This window comes from Phocoena sinus, chromosome 15 (assembly GCF_008692025.1).
Source record: "Phocoena sinus isolate mPhoSin1 chromosome 15, mPhoSin1.pri, whole genome shotgun sequence".
NCBI classification, from domain to species: Eukaryota; Metazoa; Chordata; class Mammalia; order Artiodactyla; family Phocoenidae; genus Phocoena; species Phocoena sinus.
Window position 1 is genome coordinate 34981827 of NC_045777.1, and position 20896 is coordinate 35002722.

The window sequence follows — 20896 nt, forward strand, 5'->3', positions numbered from 1 at the left end:
ACTAATAAATAATAATTGTCTTTTCAAATAGCTGGTTTGTGGTCAGCGCTGGAGAGCTCCAGCTACAGGGGAAAGCAGTGGGTCGCTTCTCCGCTCCCTCCGACGGCTCCCTTTTCCCACCCCGTTTGGACCCAAGGACATTTTCGGGCTCGGGCTCACGTTCCCCAGCAAACCCCCAGGAACGCCTGGCTCCTGGACACCCCAGCACCCCCAGCACCCCGCCAACGGGGCACGAGGCATGCTCAGAGGTGCGGCGGCGCAGGCGTTGGCTGCAGTGGAGCCCGGGAGCCGGAAGGTGCCGCTGCGTCCCCGCTTCCCAGTGCCTGACCCAGTGCGCAAAGTTGGGCTGGAAGCCGCCGGGGGAAGGAGGGACTGAGCGAGCGCTGGTGGCGGGGAAGGGGGGCGGGAGGAGGAGGGAGGAGGGGAAGGAGCAGAGCGGGGGGGCGCCGAGCGTGTGTCATTCGCGCTCTCCCTCCATGTCTAGAGGATGTGCTGAATGGTACGCCAGGAGGCGACGGCGGCCGAGGAGCAGTATCCGGCGGCGGCTGGCAGCCCTGTTTGGCGGCTCTTTGCCCTCCGAGGCTCCGCATCCACCGCGGGCGCCCGACCCCGCGTGCCGCCCGAGCATGGCCGGGCGCCTCGCCCCCGCGCACCCCGCCTGCTGAGCCGCGCCGGAGGAGGAGCGGAGACCGGCGCGGGAGCAGAGGCGAGCGCCTCTGGAACCGGGAAAGGAGCCCGCGCCCTGCGCCCCGTCCCTGCCGCGCTCGCCCGGGCTGCCCGGAGCCCCGATGAGCCCTGATGGCCGGGGCTCAGCCCGGAGTACACGCTCTGCAACTCAAGCCCGTGTGCGTGTCCGACAGCCTCAAGAAGGGCACCAAATTCGTCAAGTGGGATGATGTAAGTCGGGGCGGCTGGCGGGGGTGCCGGCGGGGCGCGGGGCAGGCGCGGGCCTCTCGTGGGGGTGGGGCGAGGGGTGCGTTATGCAATGGGCGCACCCGGGCGGGCGCGGGGGCTTCGGAGCGCTCAGGTCGCCGCCGCCCGGGCGGGTGGCCGACAGCGGCGGCTGGGCGCCTGCTCCTGGGTCCTTGGGTTCAGTAGTTGACGTCCTGGCTGGGTCTGGTCAGCGCCCCCTGAGGTCTGAAATCTTTTGGGCCAGTGGAGCCGAAGGGGCCGGCGTTGCCGGTGACGGGTCCTGACAGTTTGGAAAGTGGGGAGGGTGAAGTTGGGACCCGCAGGAAAGCGCGGCGGTGTGAACAAGTCGCGCCCCTCTCCGCGCGCAGACGCACCCCCTGTTACCTCCTTTGGTCCCTTTCGAGAAGGAACTGCCCGGGAGTCCGAAACTGTTGAATGGTTGCTCAGCGTCTTAGCGCTTTTCTGGGCGCCCACGCGGCAGAGGCAGAGGACACAGCGGTCCAGCCGACAGGTGGTCGGTGATGCCAAACTTTAGCGCCCGGCTCCGCAGAGAAGGGCCCTGAGAAAGGCTGGGGAGGACACATCAGGGGAGGGCTGAAGAGCAGAAGGGGGTAACTGAAGGGTCGATGAGGGCTCGGTGGGCCTGCAGGCCAAGCGGGAGGGCAAGTTTCTGAGAACTGAGCTGGCTGGAGTCTTCAGTTCGAAATAGACTACAGAATAGAATACAGGGCATTACCTCAGTTTACCTTCATCTTATGCCAGGAGGGGCTGGGCTAAGTCCAGTACTTTACAGGAACCCTGGACCCTAGGACTTCAAGTGAATCCCCCCCGCCACCACCACCCCCTGACCCCCGCTCATTGCCTTCAGACACTTTAATAATCTTGCTGAATACATGGGAATCTTCGGATATTAGTTTATCAATTTTATGGCCTAGATATCATTCAACAGGTTTGATAAGAACAACCCATGGGCATAAACCTGAGCTGCTGGATCTAAGGAAATTTGGGTCCAAATGACTAAGACATCTCTTAAACAGGAGGAATTATAGGAGAATGAGGCATTCTTCTTGCTGAAAAGATTTTCCACCTAGTAAATTATAGCCTGTTATTCTCCAGGGTATTTTTCTTTAATCTTCTTAAGCTATTTTCCAGTGTCTGAAAACAATTTAAATATTCCAGGTAGAGAATCCAGTTACTTAGCTGAGCAGGGCTGTGTCTATATTTTGTCCATTTGGAAGTGCAAACAGGACTTGGAGGCTGAGCCCACAGCTTCCTTGAAAGCTCATACCAGTTATTAAATGCTGTAGGCATCCTTTTACTATGGACTTTACACTTTTCTCCTTCTGACCTAGTCTAATGACCGGATGCTTTGTAAATGGATTGTTCCAGAATCTAAACAATAAGTTCAGACACAGATGAAATGCTTTGTCTGTCTCAAGGAAAAACAAAGAAAATGCAGTTCAACAACAAATAAAGCAGTCTTGCCCATCTTGAGATCCTCAGATAGAAAGCTAATATGATGATGGGTTTACTGAGAAAGAGAATGAAGAGCAGAAGGAAGAGAGAGCGAGCGAGTGAGGGAGAGAGAAGGAGACTATGCAGAATAAGAAGGGTATCCCAGGATAAGCTCTGGATTTATTCACAGAGATGATTTTAAACTGCATTTTAAATAATTCTCCAGATGAACCGGTTTGCAAGGCAGAAACAGAGACACAGATGTAGAGAGCAAACGTATGGACACCAAGGAGGGAAAGTGGCGGGGGGTGGTGGTGGTGGGATGAATTGGGAAATTGGGATTGACATATATACACTAATATGTATAAAATAGATAACTAATATAAATAATAATGAATAAAATAAAATTTAAAAAGTATTTGAAGAAAAAATAATTCTCTAGAATGTCTTGTTTGGAAGAAAATATGTCACTTTGAAAATGAAGTTCTTCTGTGGAAACACTTTTTGATACATCCAGGTAGATGACTTTTATTATGTGCATTTATGTCACATATATTTCTTCCTCACCTACTAATGCCAGGCCCTGGATTAGAGCCTGCTGTGATGAAGAAATCAGCAAACCCCCTGCTGTTACCGACCTTACATACTAGGTGGAGGAGCCAGAAAATTATCAAGAACACCAATGATATAGAGATTATGAGGGCTGCAGGGAGAGTGATAGAGAGGCTGCTAGTCAAACGCCACCTGCAGAAGGTGAGAAGGGCTCCCTCTGAGCATTGAACAGTGAGTTTCTGGGGCAGTTCGGTAGGAAGGATATGGGCACTAAGGAGAGGGCCAGGGGAATCTCAGATCTTTCATAGGGGAGAAACCAGACTGCACCCAGGAGTCAGGTTATGTGGAATGCAATGGACTATCCTGTAAGTTCCTTGGTTGGCCTTCTTGGTCTCCATGGTGATCTGTGGAGTAAGAGGGACCCAGACCTTCTTAGGATGGTTTTTTCCTCCCCCGGTGTCACCCTTCCACTCTTCCCCGTTCATATTTGTCCTTCTAGGGTCAAGCCAGTTTAGGTTATCTGGCTAATTATATTGCATATTAGTGAGACTGTGTGTTGAAGACACAGAGAGCTAGATCTTGAGTCCAAAGGCCTGGGTGTACCTGCTGATTCTTTTACCAGCTGGCTGTGTGACTTTAGCTTAATCACTTACCCTCTGTGAATCTTTGCTGCCTCTTGCTCAGACTGTGAGAATGCTGCATTTCCTACCTATTTCATCTAAAAGTTGGCAGTAGCTGATAGGTAAAGCAGCCCTTCTCACACTTGAGCATGCATCAGAAACATCTGGGGGGATTGGTAAGGTTCAGACTGCTGGGGCCCACCCTCAGTTTCTGATTCAGAAGGTCTGAGATGGAGCCTGGGAATTTGCCTTTCTCATAGGGTCTTGGGTAGCACTGATGCTGCTGGTTGGGGAACCACACTTTGAAACCACTGAGATAAGGTTTGTGAAAAAAACTTGGAAAGTATGGTACAGAGCACAATCTTGCTGGCCTGTGTACATTTTCACTGGTTTGTAAGTTTAATTTTATCTCTGTGTTGTATTTTGAGAAATTCTTCCAATTATTACCTTTCTACCTACCTAGGAGGTAGAAAAAACTCAGTGACATAATCGTGGACAATCTTTTTAGGTCTTCTGGGATATTTAGGAAGTGTCTCTGATGCCCAGGCTGATTTAACTCACATTCATGCATTTCTTTTGAATTTCTTAGAGGCAATGAAACATTTTCAGCATTTTCGTCTGCTTCTAGTGGGAGTGTTAGACAAGGAAAGGAAGGAGAGAAGCTTCTTGAGAGGCTGTCTAGTCTGACTTCCTGCCTCTGAGCAGGGGAGGCTGCTGTGTTTTTCCTTTTCGCTCTGACTTTGGGAAATACCTGCTGCCCACACCCCCGCCCCAAGGGTGTGCCCCATCTGCTAGTGAGGAAAAGTAAATGCTGGAAATAATTTAAAATATCTGATCTCACTTAAAAATTGTAAACCCTCTTCTCTGATCTTTAAGCCGAAAGATGGGCAAACTCAAAACAGATTTTCAATAGCCCATTAGAAAGCATAATGGTACATTTGAAAATGATGAGTTTGGGGCTATTTAGAATTGTGTAGAGATTCTGTCTTGTTCTTGGAGTGGCTAAAGCACCATAATCACCAGTCCTGTTGTCCTGACCATCATGTAGAATGGGGGATGTCACCCAGAGGGCGCAGTGCCCTGCATAGTCTGTTGGCTACCTACCAATGTCATGGTGAGGCTGTGGATGCTCTAAGGGTGGTAGCCAAAAGCTTTGACATTGGCGTTAACCAATCACAACAGACAGCAGGCGGGCAGTGGAGCTGGAGTGGAGTCCTGGAGACATCCTGTTCCACCAGGGCCAGGCATGAACCATGCTTTTGCCTGATCCTGGGAAGGTCTGCGGGTCCCCAGTGTCTGTGGGAGCATGTGGAAATATTTCCATTTTTGAACAACTAGTAATGGTGTATAGGTATACACAGTCTGAACATCAAGGCCAAGCCTTGTCCTCCGGAACTTGGCCAACAGATAAAGGACTGACCTATGGTGGCTATGTGTCTCACCAGTGATATGAAAGGATGCACCTTGCTTTTATTGTGTGTTTGTATCTTTGCTTTCATTTTGCATTTGTATACGATCAGTCTCTGGTAGTAGGAGGTGGGTGTACAGGACTAGAGTGTTTGAGAGTGAGCTAACTTTCTCCATCTCAGCTAGGGAGTTTGGGAGATTGTGAGCCTGGCCTCTCTTGCTTCTCTGTGTTGGACAAGATGTGGAGGGAAAGACGAAGGTTTCCCAAACCCTGATTTGCCTCAAACTCCTCATTTTCAAATGTACAATTATGCTTTCTAATGAGCTGTTGAGAATCTGTTTTCTGAGTTTGCCCACCCTTCCTCTTAAAGATCTGTGTCTTTGTTCTACAACCTCTGGGGCATGGAGGGCTTCTCATTTGATTGTTTTCTTTTTCTCCACTCTCACCCTCCAAATTCAGAGCTCACTGTGGGTGAATTGCTTAATGCATCTCAACCTGTTTCCTCATGTGTAATGTAAGGATTGTAGTATCTCCTACTGCACAGAACCACTGTTAGCATTAAAGGAGCGAAGGCACATGCATTGCTCTGTGTGGCACCTGACATACAACACTCAATAAAATAAGTTGTTAAAAGTGATGGTCCCCCAATAATTAGAGGGCCATGAACTTTATCAAGGTGGTCAGTTTGTGTTGGATGACTCTTTTATTCTATAGGTGGGAAGATCCAGACCTTCCTTCCATTCCCTTTAAAGTGTGTTTTGATTTTCATATTTTATGATTTGAAAGGGAAAAAAAAGTTTTTTTACCCTTTTAAAAAATATAGGTATTTTAGAGAAAATGAATCTACGTAAAAAATGCAGGACTCTTTCTCTTTAAAGGAAGTCAGTTTTACTTCTTAAGTTTTACTTCTACTTAAAAACCTTAGAGTACACACAACACACACACACACACACACACACACACACACACACAGAGTAAGTGCACAGGTATGATGCCCAGAAGGAAGAGGAAACAGTTAAAAAAACTTTTGTAATTTAGCAAGAAAAAATTATATATAGATAGATATATGTAAGTCTCACATCATACATCATGTCTCAGAAGCATAATCTTACATTCAAAGGTCATAATTGCTAGACTGGCTAAGTTGTTTGAGAAGAAGGCTGAGGAAGCTTGGAGGTTTGGATGTGCTGAGCGCCCTGTGGATTTGAACAAGTAACTCCCTCACCCCTCTCCACCACTCTGCCCTCCCCACCAAAAAACCCACAGCTAAAACAGGTAATAATAATAAAAAATCATGTTAGTATATTGCACATTTCCCAGAATCCTACACAAAAGCTCAGTTAGAACTTTTGCATTATGTAGAATCTGTAGTTGTGGTTTCCAAAGTGATGACAAAGTGACACTGACAAGATTAATGAGGGAGCAGAGGAGAAGGGTTTACAAGGTGGGCAGTCAGCAGCATTCACTTTGGACAGGCTATAGGGGAAAGAGGGAAGAAACAGTCCTGGTTGGTAGGTGGTGGATCCAAACGCAGCCCCCAGAAGGGCTGGCAGGTGCCCTCTAATATACTACTTAAATATGTCCAGATGTGTCCCTTTTTCATGTCCAGAGAGCTTTTGTGAATTTCTTATCGACAGTGATTACTGTAATCTAAGTGTAAGAATATCACTTTTCCAGAGTAAGTCAATAAAGCTATTTTAAGCTTTTGATCAGAGTGTAACGTTCATGAAGTAAAACACGCAAATCTCATGTCCAGCTGGGTCAGTTTTCACAAAATGAACACTCACGTGATCAGCACCAGATGGAGAAACAGCATCGCCTGCCCACCAAGCCCCTGAATGCTCCCCTCTGGCCCCGACGCCCGCTCTCCTGACTTGCAGCTCCGTAGGTTGGTTTTGCCTGTCTTGGATCTAGGAAAGCTATTTTCTTCTTATTTTCAATGAAAACAAAAGCCTAAAGCATTTTTATTATTGCTTTAGGACCCTCTTCAACAGTAACAAAAATGACTTATCCTGGGTTTAGATGGACCTTGATTAGGTCCTTATCTAGCCTAAGGTAAGGCCTGGGAAGTGAAGCAGGTGTAGTAAATGCCCCAAATGAGAAAGCAGCTGAATAAAACGGTAATAATTGAGCAAGGAAATGTAGTGCCTACAGACTGTTATTGGCATAGCAGAGCAGACTAGTAGAGTGCTGTTTCTGGAATATAATTTTCTCTAGTAGTTTTTCTCTCGCATCTTGCCTGACTTTGATATTCCCGCCTATGGTGCAGTAGGATAATTTACTCTGGCTATTAGCATATCTCTAATCCTTCCCAGGAAAGTTTAGCATATCAGTAAATAGCTTCAAATGATATTTACGTGCAATGACTGTTTAAATGGGACGGGAACATTTTGCTTTTTTACATTGAACTTGATTAAACTGTAGTTAAATGTTTCTTTATCAGGATTGCTTCACATTATCATGAACAAGGAGTGCCGGCAGAAAATGGAATGAGATTGATTGTGAATTGTCGACTAATGCTGTGGGTCTTCACCTAAATAACAAATATTTTGTAACTGAAGACCTTAGTTTTCCTGTTACTGGAGCTAATACGAGGTTCAAGCAGCCTTTTCAGACTGTATCATAAATTCCATCTGCCCAGAAAGATTTCATAATGCTCCCCTTCCCCCATCTATTCCATGTCCCATCCCACAGTCAGTGCCAGTGCCCCTGTATATCAGTAAGGAAAGGAACTAGGACATATTTCTGAGATTTACTTGAGATTTTAAAGAAGCTATTGATTTCTGTTAAAAACTAAATGAAATAGCATATAAAGAAGGCTAGACTCTTGAAGAGTTCTTTGGCTTCCCCTTTGATCTCTTTGTGCTCTGATATTTGATTTTATTATTTTCTTCATATGTTAATTTTCAATTTGGGGAAATTTTTATTTTAATTTTATTCTGAAAAAAATGCTTAAGTATATGCTTAGATATAATTGATGTTGACGAAATCTGTATACATTTACCAAGAAACTAAATTATTGTCAGTGGAGAAACATTATTCTATAAAATAAAAAAAATATTTAGTGTTAAAAGAGAATTAAAAGCATCCTACATATGGTTTTCATTTCAAGGACTTTTTTAGTTCACAGTACTTGCTCAGTGTTTTGTTTCTTTTCATCACAATGAAGTTTTATGAACAAGTTTAAGGAAAATGAATTAGTTAACAAAGCACTTTTACCTGAACTAGTCATTGTGGATCTTAATATATAACATTGATACATAGGAGATTAAGAAGTTATTTTGCTGTTAAAAAATCAAACTTTCATTGGAACTTGTTTATGAAGTAGGTAAGGGAAAGTTAATTTGATTCATTTTATAGGAGAGGCCATATAAGCTGAAAAAGGAAGACCCCAGAGCAAGTCAGCAAGTGGTCCCGTAGATTAAAAAAAAAATGAAGAATACTGACAGGGATGCTTTCTCAGGTTTGCTGTTTGGTTGAATCTCAGTTAGTCTCCATCCCCAGCGTCTAACATTCTGGCTGTAAATTCATTCCACCAGTATGAGATGCACTTATATGATATGTGAAGGAGGCCACTTCTCTGCATTCTTTGGTTTGTCTCTACAGATGTGTGGGATGTTGAAGGACGAAGTATGATCTTCTTTAGTCGTTCTTCTGTGTTTGGTTATAAAGAGGCAGTGGCGACAGTGGCTGCTCCCTGTCTCAGATTACTCTTCCTTTGTCTTCAGCTAAGCCGGCGTGTGTTTGACTCTAGCAGTTCCTCCTTGATTTCTCTCTCACCTTTCTGAATGTGGTGGAGGCAACAGCTGTTCTCAAGGGTCAGTGTATCATGTTCTGGGGTCATTCACAGAGGCTCAGCCTGAAGCCTATGTCTCCAGTCCTTCTAGTGATACTGTCAAGTACCTGTAATTAAACTCCTTTATGTTCAGAGTTTCCAGAGAGGTTTTTGTTTTCTTCATTAACCCCTACCCAATACGGCCTTTTATGGTTCTAGGATTCCATGAATTTCAGTTTTAATGTGCAATAACCACCCACACATCCTATGTAATTTTCTCCTTCAATATTACAGTTGAGTAAAATGGAGTTTTGCTATAATGCTGCCTCTCAAGTTCAATACTGAGAGTGAGTCCTAATAACAGGCCCTGATATTTATAAACCACTCTTATTTATTTACAGTCATGCTCCTTCAGTCTTCAAGACCACCTCGAGTGGTAGGAAAAGGCCAGATATTATTATTCCCATCTTACATAGAAGCACACTGGGGCTTGTGTGTGGTGAGTTGTCCAAGGCACACAACTAGAGCCAAAGTCAGGTTTAAAGCTAGGTCATCTGGTTAAATTCAGGACCTTTTCCAGTCTACCATGATATCCCCAAACAGTGGTAACAAAAGGCTTTTAATCGAATCCAAATGATTACCAGTTGAAAGAGATTCATTGACTTTTCCAAAGAATCCCCCTGATTTTAGGATTCGTACAAATGAGGCTTAGAACCCTACAAATGCCTTCCTCTTTGCTAGTGTCTTCAAAAACAGCTATTTTTATGATGTGTATACAAAGCCCATTTTTGTTCCACAGTGTAGGATGTGGGAACATAGGAAAACTTAATTTCTGCTTTGAGGCACAAAGACCAGGGCACAGTCTAGTCTACAAATGTTCTACATCAGTCAGTCAGTGTAAAACATGCTCACGGAAGGTAATTCAGGAATGGTGTTAAAGCAAAGGTCATTTTTTTCATTACCTAATAAGTGGCACTTTTGTATCTGGCAAGACTCATTACATGTGCTTTTCCATCTTTTTCTCTTCCAAACATACTTGCAAATGTTGTCTTTTGCTGGATGCCCATTAAGACTGGTCCCATGGCTTCCTATGGGAAATCTTTGATGTTGGAAGATGAAAGACAAAGTGGGCATGAAGGAAGTGTAGAGGATGCCACTTGCACCCAAACATGAGGCAGAATGGCTTGGAATTCAAGGTGCTGTCAATTGAGAGCCCAGATGTAGATTGCCAGTGCAGGAGGGTGCATGCAAGGAGGTGGTTATGCCTCGTCTGTACAACAACTGGACCAGGGCTCCTCAAAGACTGTAGCTTTGTGTTATTTATCTTCTTCCCTAGGGCAAAGCATAGGCCTGGCACTGAGTTGGTGCTCAGGGAATCTTTGTGGAATGAAGGAATGATCTGGTGTGTTTCTGGGTCACAGTGGGTTCATGGGAAGGGGGAGTGTGCAGTCATGAGGGAGGGTGGTCATGCTCCCAAGACACCTGCATGACACACTGTGTGTGGCATTGGTTATAAAGCCCTGCCCTCCATCCTTCCATTCCATCTGACATCTCCCAGAGTCTGAGGGACCCTGTGACCTTCTTAACTTTGGTTTCTCCATGTGAGTTCAAGAAGCAAACTATTTATTGTCAATACAGAGCTGATTGCTGTTATAGCACAGATTTCCCGTAAGGGCTAAATATGGCTTAAGGCTGAGTGTGTAATCAATTGTGATTCGATATTGGTTGAAAATTGTGATGCTTAATGTATTTACATCTCTCATTCTGAATGTTACAAGTGGCTTCTGTTTTCTGGAAAAGATACACATATACCGAGATTTTGCAAGGAAAATTGCCCTTAAAGAAATTCAGAAGTGTTGGGAATGACAGAGCAAAAGACTGATGGGTGTGAAAACATCCTCTCCATCTGGATAATGATTCACAAGGAGAAAAATGGATACGTGAGCTTTATTGCCAAAATGAGAAAAATATTAAAGACATATGGTTTTAAAAATATTAGTTATAATAAAAATTCTACCTACACTATTTCTTCTGTATAGAGGGAATGGAAGTTACTGGGGCAATATTATTGACATCCTCCCTTCCCCACTCCTAGTTCAATATACTTGGGCCACCTCTATGGTCCCACCTTCCCTCCTGTCCCTGGAAATGCTCTATGTCCTGGAGCCCATGCCTCCTGGTTTCTTTGGATTCTGGATTCATAATTATCCTCCCCTTTGACAGTATCTGTGAAAGATTCCCTTCTGTTGAGGCTCTTCTAAGAACATAGAAATATGCTTTTTAGTCATACAAATGCCAACATAGAATCCAGCCCAATGTCCCCCACTCCACCTTCCTCCTATTGTTACTGCCCTCTTTTCCTCATCCTTCCCTCCACAAGGAACATGCAGCTTCTGCCCACTTTCTCCTCTCCTAACATCCCACTCACTCCTTCTCTGCCCTCCAAAGCCTTATTCTGCCTTTGCCATTGCTTTGAGATTTCTCTTGCCACAGCTTCTGGCAACCTGTTGGGTGCCAGCCCAATTGATATTTTTCAGAATCTACCTTGATTCTTTTTCTGCAGTTTCCTTCCATCTACCCATTCAGTGTTCATACTTTAAATTTGTATTGATGCCTCTTATAAGCTGTACATTTTGCTAGTGTTGTGGATTTACAATGGTAAATGATTTGGTTCCTGCCCTCACGGAGTTGGTGCTCTGCTGGGGGAGATAGATGCTCAACAAAGAGAGGTAAATGATGTTACTATAATTGTGATAAGTACTACTGAAAAAAGTACAAGTGAGTATAAGAAGTTTGGAAGGTTTCCATGGAGAAATTCTGTTTAAGGAAAGACCTGAGTTATAAGTAGGACTTAAGCCAACATGAGGATGGGGAGTGTATTAGGTCAAATGTACAGGACATGTGGGCATCCCAAGGAGGGAAGGCACATGGGACTTTGAAGGACAGGGAAGAATAAGCAAATGGGGCACTTGGTGGCTCAGATGAGGCGGGATGGCAAGGGGTGCATATATGCTACTTAGGCCACTGCAAAATTTTATCATGAAGTCAGTAGGAAGCCATTAAAGCTGTGTTTCTGAACCTCAGTACTATGGACATTTGGGGCCAGACAATTCTTTGTTATGGGGTTTGGCCGGTGCATTGCAGAATGTTTAGCAGCATCCCTGGCTATCTAATAGATTCCAGTAACAAAATCCCCAGTGTAACAACCAAAATTGTTTCTGGACATTGCCAACATTTCCCTGGGGTGAAAAACTGACCCTGGTCCAGAACCACTGATTAAAATGTAAACCACTGATTTAAATCTTAACTGATTTAAAAAAGTACTGGGCCCCTGTGTGCGCACGTGTGCGCGCACACACACGGCCAGTAGGGACATGAAAAGATGTTCAACAACATTAGTCATTAGTCATCAGGGAAATGCATATTAAAACCACAGCCCACCAGACCTATAGCTTCCTGAAATGATTGGTTTACTCATCTGATGCCCCCACTAAACATTGAGCACCTTGTATGATGGGGGATCTGGACTTTCATTTGAATCCCTAGTATAGGCCTGCAGTATCTTGCATGGTATTTGAAGGAGCATGCTTCCAGCTTTTTGCTGTATTTTGTTAAAAGAGATTTGTATACCTGTCAGTAAAAGGCAACTTTTTAATGGTACTTCTCTCCACTGTTTTGCATCCTCCACCCTGGACCTTCTTCCCTCCTCTGCTTTCCTTTCCTCGGGGAAATTTCAGACTGGACAGGCCCTGGGAAGAAAATCCTCTTCCATGCTGATGCACATAGAACATTTACTTCACTGATCTTAATCTCACAGTTCATCATCCAAGACTGCCTTTAGTGTGTGTGTGTGTGTGTGTGTGTGTGCGTGCGTGTGTGTGTTTCAGAGTCAGGGCTGCATCGCTGATGTTTGTTGGGCATCACATCTGATTTTCTGTGACACTTGGAATTTTTTTTCCTTACATAGCTGTTTGTGTATGTGTTTGCCATCTTTGGCTCTGCTGCTTTCTGAGGCAAGTCTTGGGCAATCCCTGTGGAGCATGGCTGGTTATTTTCCCTTGTTGACTCTGTAACATTGATTAGTTGAGAAGTGCACATCTCTAGCCATGTGTGTTTTCTGTTTAACAACATGAGGACACGGAATCACTGTGGAGTCAGGATTGTGGTCAATCTAGGCCAGTAGACTTTCTGACAGTGGCACCAACGTGTGGGCTGTGGGTCTGTGGGTCTGTGAGCCGGTCCTCGACATTAGCCTTAATGGGTTATAGCTTGTATCAGTTTTATAGGGTGTCCATAACAAAGTAGCACAGACTGAGAGTCTTAAACAACAAAAATGTGTTTTCTCACAGTTTTGGAGGCTGCAGGTCTGAGATCAAGGTTTTAGTGGAGTTGGTTCCTTCTGAAGACCCTGATCTGTTCCAGGCCTCTCTCCATAGCTTGTAGGTGGCTGGCCTCCCTGTGTTGTCACATCATCTTCCTTCTGTATGTGTCTGTGTCCACATTTCTTCTTTTTATAAGGACACCAATCCTATTGAATTAGGGCCCACCCTTAGTGACCTCCTTTTAATTTAATCGCCTATATAAAGATTGTTAACCATATAGGGTTGCACTTTGAAGCACTGGGTGGGACTTGAACATACGGATTTTGGGGTGGGGCACAATTTAGCTCATTACTAACCTGAACCTGGTAAAGTAGAACTCAGAGGGCAGCAACGTATTGGCTCTATTCAGATACTTGAAGAATTGACACTTAGAGAAGCAACTAGATTTATTTTGTATAATTGGGTTGGCTAAAAAGTTCATTTGGAAAAACCCAAATGAACATTTTGGCCAACCCAATAATTAGGAGTTAAAACTAAATGGTAGCTGCATATATGGAAAAAAATCCCCAAACTTTCTAGCTGGCATTATCTGACCAAGTTTGCTTTGTGAAAAAGATTTCCCTGTAAAGGAGAAAACTTATTTTCTCATGAAGATTTAGAGCTCCACTGCCCAGTAGAAATATAAAATGAGCCACACTGGAAATTTTAAATTTTTTAGTAGCCACATTAATAAAGTAAAAACAAAAACAGGTGGAATTAATTTTTTTTTTTTTTTTGCGATACGCGGGCCTCTCACCGTTGTGGCCTCTCCTGTTGCGAGCACAGGCTCCGGACGCGCAGGCTCAGCGGCCATGGCTCACGGGCCCAGCCGCTCCGCGGCACGTGGGATCTTCCCGGACCAGGGCACGAACCCGTGTTGCCTGCATCGGCAGGCGGACTCTCAACCACTGCACCACCAGGGAAGCCCCTGGAATTAATTTTAGCAATATAGTTTGTTTAACCCGATATATTTATTTACATATATAATTAATATAAACAATTATTCATTAACTACTTTACATTCTTGTTTTCATTGTCAGTCTTTCAAATCTTATAGCACATCTTAGCCAACTCGCCACATTTCAAGCGCTCCGTGGTCTCAGGTGAGCCCATATTCAACAGTGCAGGTGGATAGCGTTGCCATCTCAGTTGGGGCCAGATCATCTCCAAACAAATGAAAAATGGTTCTTGAGGGACAAAAAGTCTTCTTATTCTTTACTTTTTATTTTGTATAAAGCACAGAATACATACAGCATATAAATAGATATACAGAATATCTGTGATATTAACATTTCATGGAAGATGATTAGGAAAACAAATGTCGAAAAAAGCCCTAATTTAGCAGATCAGTAATGAAACTGTTGAGTGACCTTGATGTAGAGTCTGTCCTTGAGGCTTAATTCCAGTGCTTCCCTTACTAGCTTAGCTAGGTTTCCTTGGACCTAGTTATTTAAGCTAAGCCTTAGTCTATTTATATGTAAAATCGGGATAAGTGTCTACCTCTTAAAATATTATAAATATCAAAGGAGAAATTCCATTTCGAGTTCATATTGCAGTGATTGGCTCAGACCAAACATTTAGGATGTGTCTATTATTATTTGGTCAGGGAGTTTTGTAAAGAATATTCTGGTATTGGGAGGGAGTTTGGACTGTTTTGTCATTTCCTCCCAGTTTCTTTAGGACATTTTGTTTATTTATTTATTATTAAAGTATAGTTGCCTTATTATATTAGTTTTGGGTGTACAGCGTATCGATTCAATATTTTTATAGATTATACTCCTGGGTATATAATTTGTTTTATAGTGATTCATTTATTTTCACATTTCATCTTTTTTTTGAGATGTAATTATCATATAACATTGCATTATTATGTTATTGATTTATATCAGCACATTGATGCACAAGTCATAATAAAGAAGTTATAGGACTTTGTAATTTTAATATTGATTGCAGTGACTCTTTTTACTGAAATATCTCTCATTCTTTTGGATGTTGAGGTTTTAAGAAGTCCCTTTACTTTGTTCCTTGACTGTCCTTTATTTAACCTAAAATCTTTTTGGAGATTCATGTAAATTGTAGAACAGCAGCTTCTTATATCATAATATTAGTCTTCACTTTTGATAAGATGGGATGAGAGTAAAATGGTTTCTGTCAACGAAAGAGGGGTAAATAGAGATTTACTGTACATTATCCACAATTACTAACTTAAGACAGGTATGTTTATTAGTGTTCTTCTTTTCAAGGTAGATGTTTATTGGAAAAAATACCTTATAACTTTAAATAAGCAAATTAAAGTTGAATTCCTAGTTAGAAGCCATGTACTTAGAAGACACAGGGATGTCTACATTTCAAGCTCACTGATGCTCCTGGGCATTTACATCATGGTATTCCTGATTCAAAGCCTCACCCATTGTGGGCCTGTGTCAGTGGATCTGAGTCTGGTTCCTGGACCAGTAGCAGAAGCATCACTGAAAATTAAGTAGAAATGCAGATTCTCAGACTCTATTCCAGATCTCCTAAGTGAGAAGCTCCAGAGAAAGGGCTCAGTAGTCTGCATTTTAACCAGTACTCCTTGTAAATCTGATGCACCCAAAAGTTTGAAAACCACCTTCTTTGGAATACACATCTTACGGATATTGATGGAGGGAGAAAGAATAAAACATAGACCATCTGAGAGTTACCTCCATTATTCTGCAGTAAAATGCTGCAGTTGCCTTGGAAATGAAGGATGGCCGTATATTTCAAACTTCAAACTACAGCATATATTCTGACAATTAAGAATACTTGAGATCTGGGTTGAGTAGGGGGAGAATGTAGGCACTTGCAGCTATGCAGAGAGGTGTGAAAAAAGGAGGTGGAGTTGAAAATGATATTCATGTATTTCTGGGTCAAACCCTGCCTTGCATGGCAAGAATGCTAAGTTCCAGCTGATCTTGGAATGTCAAAGGTGATTATGGAGGAAACAGGCAGGGAGCCACGATAAATGATCATTTAGTAGAGGAACTATGGCCGGAAGAGTGGGTCAAGAAAATACTGAACAAAGGAGCTTTAATTTTGAAGGAGGAAAAGGAATAAGCTAGAAAAAGCAGTATCCGAAACAATGAGGCAGCCTAACACAATGTTCCAACATATAAATTTGAGCTGTTTTGCTCTGCTAACTTTAAATATTTTATTGTCTGGGATCTTTGCAGTGAATTGTCACTAAGTTTTTGATTAGAATCTTATCAGATACTCTTGTCAGACACTCTGATTAGAAAAGGAACTGATGTGAAAATGATAAGTTACACCTACAGGTTAATTCCAAATTTACCTGGAAATTGGGATGTGTGTTCTGTGAAGCCTATTGGAAACTTTTATTTCACCCAACTCTGGAAGAGTAGGTGATGAAACAGAACTGAAAATACTGCTATGATTTACTGGAAATATTACTGTGAACTTCTATGCATGTAATCTCATAGGAGAAGCTTCAGATATTTTAAAAATTATTCTTCCATTATACTATCAAATTTGTTTCCAAGTGTCTTTTTTTTTTAACATTTAAAAGTAATTTTGGAATTTAAAAATTCCAGCTGAAGCTCTATGTAACAGCACAAGCCTTGTAAAAGATATTTTCAGACTGCATGTTAAGAATGAATCTTAAGACTATCAGAATAAAACAGCAAGGCAGTTGCTCAAAAAATTAAATATAGAACTATCATATGATCCAGTTATTTCACTTCTGGGTATATATGGAAAAGAATTGAAAGCAGGGACGCAAACAGATATTTGTAGGCCCATGTTTATAGCAGCATTGTTCACAACAGCCAGAAGGTGGAAAGAAACAACCCAAATGTCCATCAGTGAATGAATGGATAAACTAAATGATACAGACATATAATTGAGTATTATTCAGTCTTAAAAAGGAAGGAAATTTTGATACCTACTATAACATGGATGAACCTTGAACACATTATGCTGAGTGAAATCAACCAGATACAAAAGGAAAAATACTGTATGATTCTATTTATATAAGGTACCAAAAAGTAGTCAAATTCATAGATATAGAAAATAGAATGGTGATTGTCAAGGCCTAGGGGGAGGAGGGAATGGTGAGTTAGTGTTTAATGAGTGTGAAGTTTCAGTTTGGGAAGATGAGGATGGATGGTGGTCATGGTTGCAGAGCAATGTGAAAGTACTTAATGTCCCTGAACTTTACACTTAAAAATGGTAAGTTTTATGTTATATATACTTACCACAATAAAAAAAGAATGCCATGATAAACTTTCATTTAATATTTTAATAAATCAGGTTTTAAACATAATCCACTATAATAATAATGAAAATTTTTATGTGCCAAGAATTGATCCAAGTGCTTTACCCAAATTATCCTGTTTAATTCTCACAAAAATCTCTGATGGAAGTATGATTATTATCTCTTTTTTTTCCAGTGTGGTTGTGCAGAATGAGGCACGGGAGGGGACAGGCAGAGATTTGAGCCCGAGGGGTTGGCCTCCAGAACCTGGCTCTTATAATAAAACTTACCATGTGTACAAAAGCCTTAGATCTGCTCTACCCATCAGGAAGACAATCCCAAATTCCAAAATTATCTCTGCAAGTTCTAAATTTATTACAAATCTTTTTAATCAGATAGAGGATATGACACACCAGAGTTACAATGTGTATGAAAAAGTTGAAATAAACTGGTTTTATTTATGTCTCTTTAAAAAATGCAATTCCTGCAAAGATCCCAGTATTTCAGTATAAAAATCCATATCCAGTGACATGTGTTTCTTTGTGCAGATGGTATGCCTTTCTGAAAATTGCCAAAAGAAAAGAACACATATTTTAGAAATGTTTAATATTGTAATTACAATACAGGCAGTTTTTGCTTTATAATATGCATGCTTTAAACTAAGAAGACTGTCTATGATGTTTTATTTTATTGTGTGAAATTTAAATTTATAACAGTTTTGTGTATAGCCTTCCGAACGTATAGAAGGTGACCTTATTTACTGTTACCTTGGAAACAGCAATACCTAAATGCTGTGTTTACTGTCTTCAGAACAATTAAAAATCATTTTATAGAGCAAATGTAATTTAAAATAATATCCTGAAGCATGGATTTTAATTAACTTTAATCATATAAAATATGTAATGATGTTTAGTGTTATTATTTGGAAAACCAAATATAGCTTTTTGTTAGAAAACATGCCAGTGCTTTTAAAAACTTGCCTTAATCAATAAATACATGCATCACTGGCCTTTTCCTTTATAAGTAATGTCCCAATATTCTAATTATTAGTAAAGTACCTCAGTTATGTAATTAGCAATCCTATGATGTTAAAGATATCATGTTTAATTTTTTATTAGTTTTACTAATAATTGATGATCTTGGAGAAACTTAACAATTATAACTTGTTAAGTAATTCACAGGTAAGGCTTTCTATAGTGGCATATGTTGATATACATGTATTTTCTTACATTTCTAGGACTCCACTATTGTCACTCCAATTATTTTGAGGACCGACCCTCAGGGATTTTTCTTTTACTGGACAGATCAAAACAAGGTAAGAAGTGAGATATGTCTTTCTTACATTTTCCAGTTAGTTGCTGATTTGCGAAGTATTTAGCTTTCTATCCGTTTCATGGATGACTCTGTAATTTATTTAAAGATTCTACTTAAAAATAATATCTTAGATAGAAATGTCTTGGGATTTTCCAAGGTCTGAAATATTAGATGTGCTAAATCCTAGAACAATTGGCATTTTTCAGGGTAAGAACATGGAATTGTGAATTACATTTGTTGTAGAGGGAAGTTAGCCAGTATTACTGCTGTTAAGTCTCCCCCCAACTCTACCCATAAAAAATGAAGAAACATGATGAGAAAGTCATTTTTGACCCTGATGACTGTAACTGTGGCTTTCCCTTTCTCTTCCTTCTCCCCTTTGCTGCTTATTAAGTGTTCTCCCAGCCTCAGCAGGAATTTGGCCTTGATAATTTGTTTTTTGTTAGAAAATCAGGAATAAGATCCCTTTAGACTATACCTTCACTTTTTCAGGAATTTCTTCCCATTTTAGCTTTCTGTCCACCATACCATGAATTTAGAATCTCATTTATTATGAAACCAATTGAGATGATTCCATATTGAATTATTAAAAACTAGACTGTCTGCAGATCATAAGATTTATTTGGAGTTTAACGGGTAGTTAGGTCAGAATATTCATAAAAAGTAGGTTATTATTTCCATAGACGATGGAACATACACTTGAACATACGCTTGATGTTGCACTTGAACATACAATGCCACAGACCACAGAATATTTTGGTCCTATAAGTTCTGATATTTGGAAAGATGGGACAGGCTTTATTGAGAGTGCTAAATCCATACTGAAACCAATAAAATACCTGGCATCAAACTGTGAGGTGCTTTTTCATGTTCTGGTGTTAGTTCTCTATATCCAAGGTTACTGGTGTTTGTCAGCTTAGCTTTCGGCCATTGGGGGCAACCTGGACTTCACCAGTGAGTAGTGGTATGGAAACTGCTCTGTGCAGTGGCATATTTGGGGTCAGAGTAGAGCCTGGGGAAACTCTTAGGGTGCTAGACAGTAATATCTGGCTCCCAGGGCCACTCCTGAATGGGTCTGTTAACACGTCATCCAAAAGGCAGATTTTAGCTTTGTGGTCCTGGAGTTACTTTCTGAATATGGGTGCCCTGTAATCATCTCTGGCCACAGACATGGGGCTAAATCATAGACCCCGAGCTAACGTCAAAAACCGTATTTGAGTAAGATTTCATACTGACTGTTCATGTTTATTACTGGGTGTGTTAATCACTTTGGCTTTGACATTCTGTTTGGTTTCCTGCTGTTATGTATAAAACAATGGCTTGAAAGAGGTTTTTTATTTTTTTCTCCTAAAGGCTATTTTTAGAACTGTTGAAGCTATATTCATGAAAGATATATTTATAATGCCTAGAGCATTTTTAAATGTTGGGTATTTGTACAAGAGACTAGACTGTCAGTTTGATTTTTCAACTTGTAAATCAAGCTTCTATAAAAGCAACAGAAGGTATTTGGGGGTTTTTAAATAATTCATAGCAACTCAGTTAAGCTCCCCTTTAAGACCAATCATAAATATTTCATTGCTTAAGAAAGAGAAACTGTTTAGGACCAGAGGCTTTTTGATGTACCTCTGTTGTCCTGTGAACCCAGTATTTTAACTCATGCTTATTTTCAAATGTAGAAAATTCTCAGTTTTTTAATACTAACCACTTTCTCTTGGTTGTAATGCTGTTTATGACCAACTTAAACAAATACTGTGGTAGCAATACTTCTGTCTCTTTATTACTTTTCTTTTCATGGATATTAATCTTCCAGTTCTAGCCAAGAGATGGGAATTTCATTTTTCACTTTTTAAGTCAACGGTCAGTCATGTATCAGAATTTTGAGGTTTATTTTTTTAGTTAATGATCATATATCAGTATCTAAAAGATGAGACGATTTAAGAAAAAAATTAAACTTTCCATGATTCTAAGTTTGTCATTTTCTTCTGGCTTTAAGCCTAGTCCTGGAGTCAGAACGAGTGATGAATCCACTTCTAAGAGGTAGACTCCTGTAAGTGATATATTAGGAGCATAAATGTACGTAAGCAGAGATGGTACCCACAAGTGAGTGGGGAGGGCACACAAGCTTTAAGTCCATGTTTTTGCATAAAATCATTTGAAGGGATGGGCCTAATGTTGCAGTCAGATGATGCTTAGAGGCCCAGTTTCTTTAAGATATTTTTTCTGACAGTCAGTCTTGTTGATATGAATCTATCACATGTACTACAGGGG

At 41.3% G+C, this 20896-nt stretch overlaps 1 protein-coding gene across 1 annotated transcript in view; it reads left to right on the top strand.

The window, feature by feature from the left end:
* Positions 1 to 501: 501 nt before the first annotated feature.
* Positions 502 to 20896, top strand: part of PLCB1 (phospholipase C beta 1) — a 699731-nt gene continuing 679336 nt past the window's right edge. Inside the window, 2 exon segments of the mRNA XM_032606422.1 lie at positions 502 to 897; positions 18552 to 18629. Of these exon segments, the coding sequence (XP_032462313.1) occupies positions 799 to 897; positions 18552 to 18629 (177 nt within the window). The 5' untranslated portion in view covers positions 502 to 798.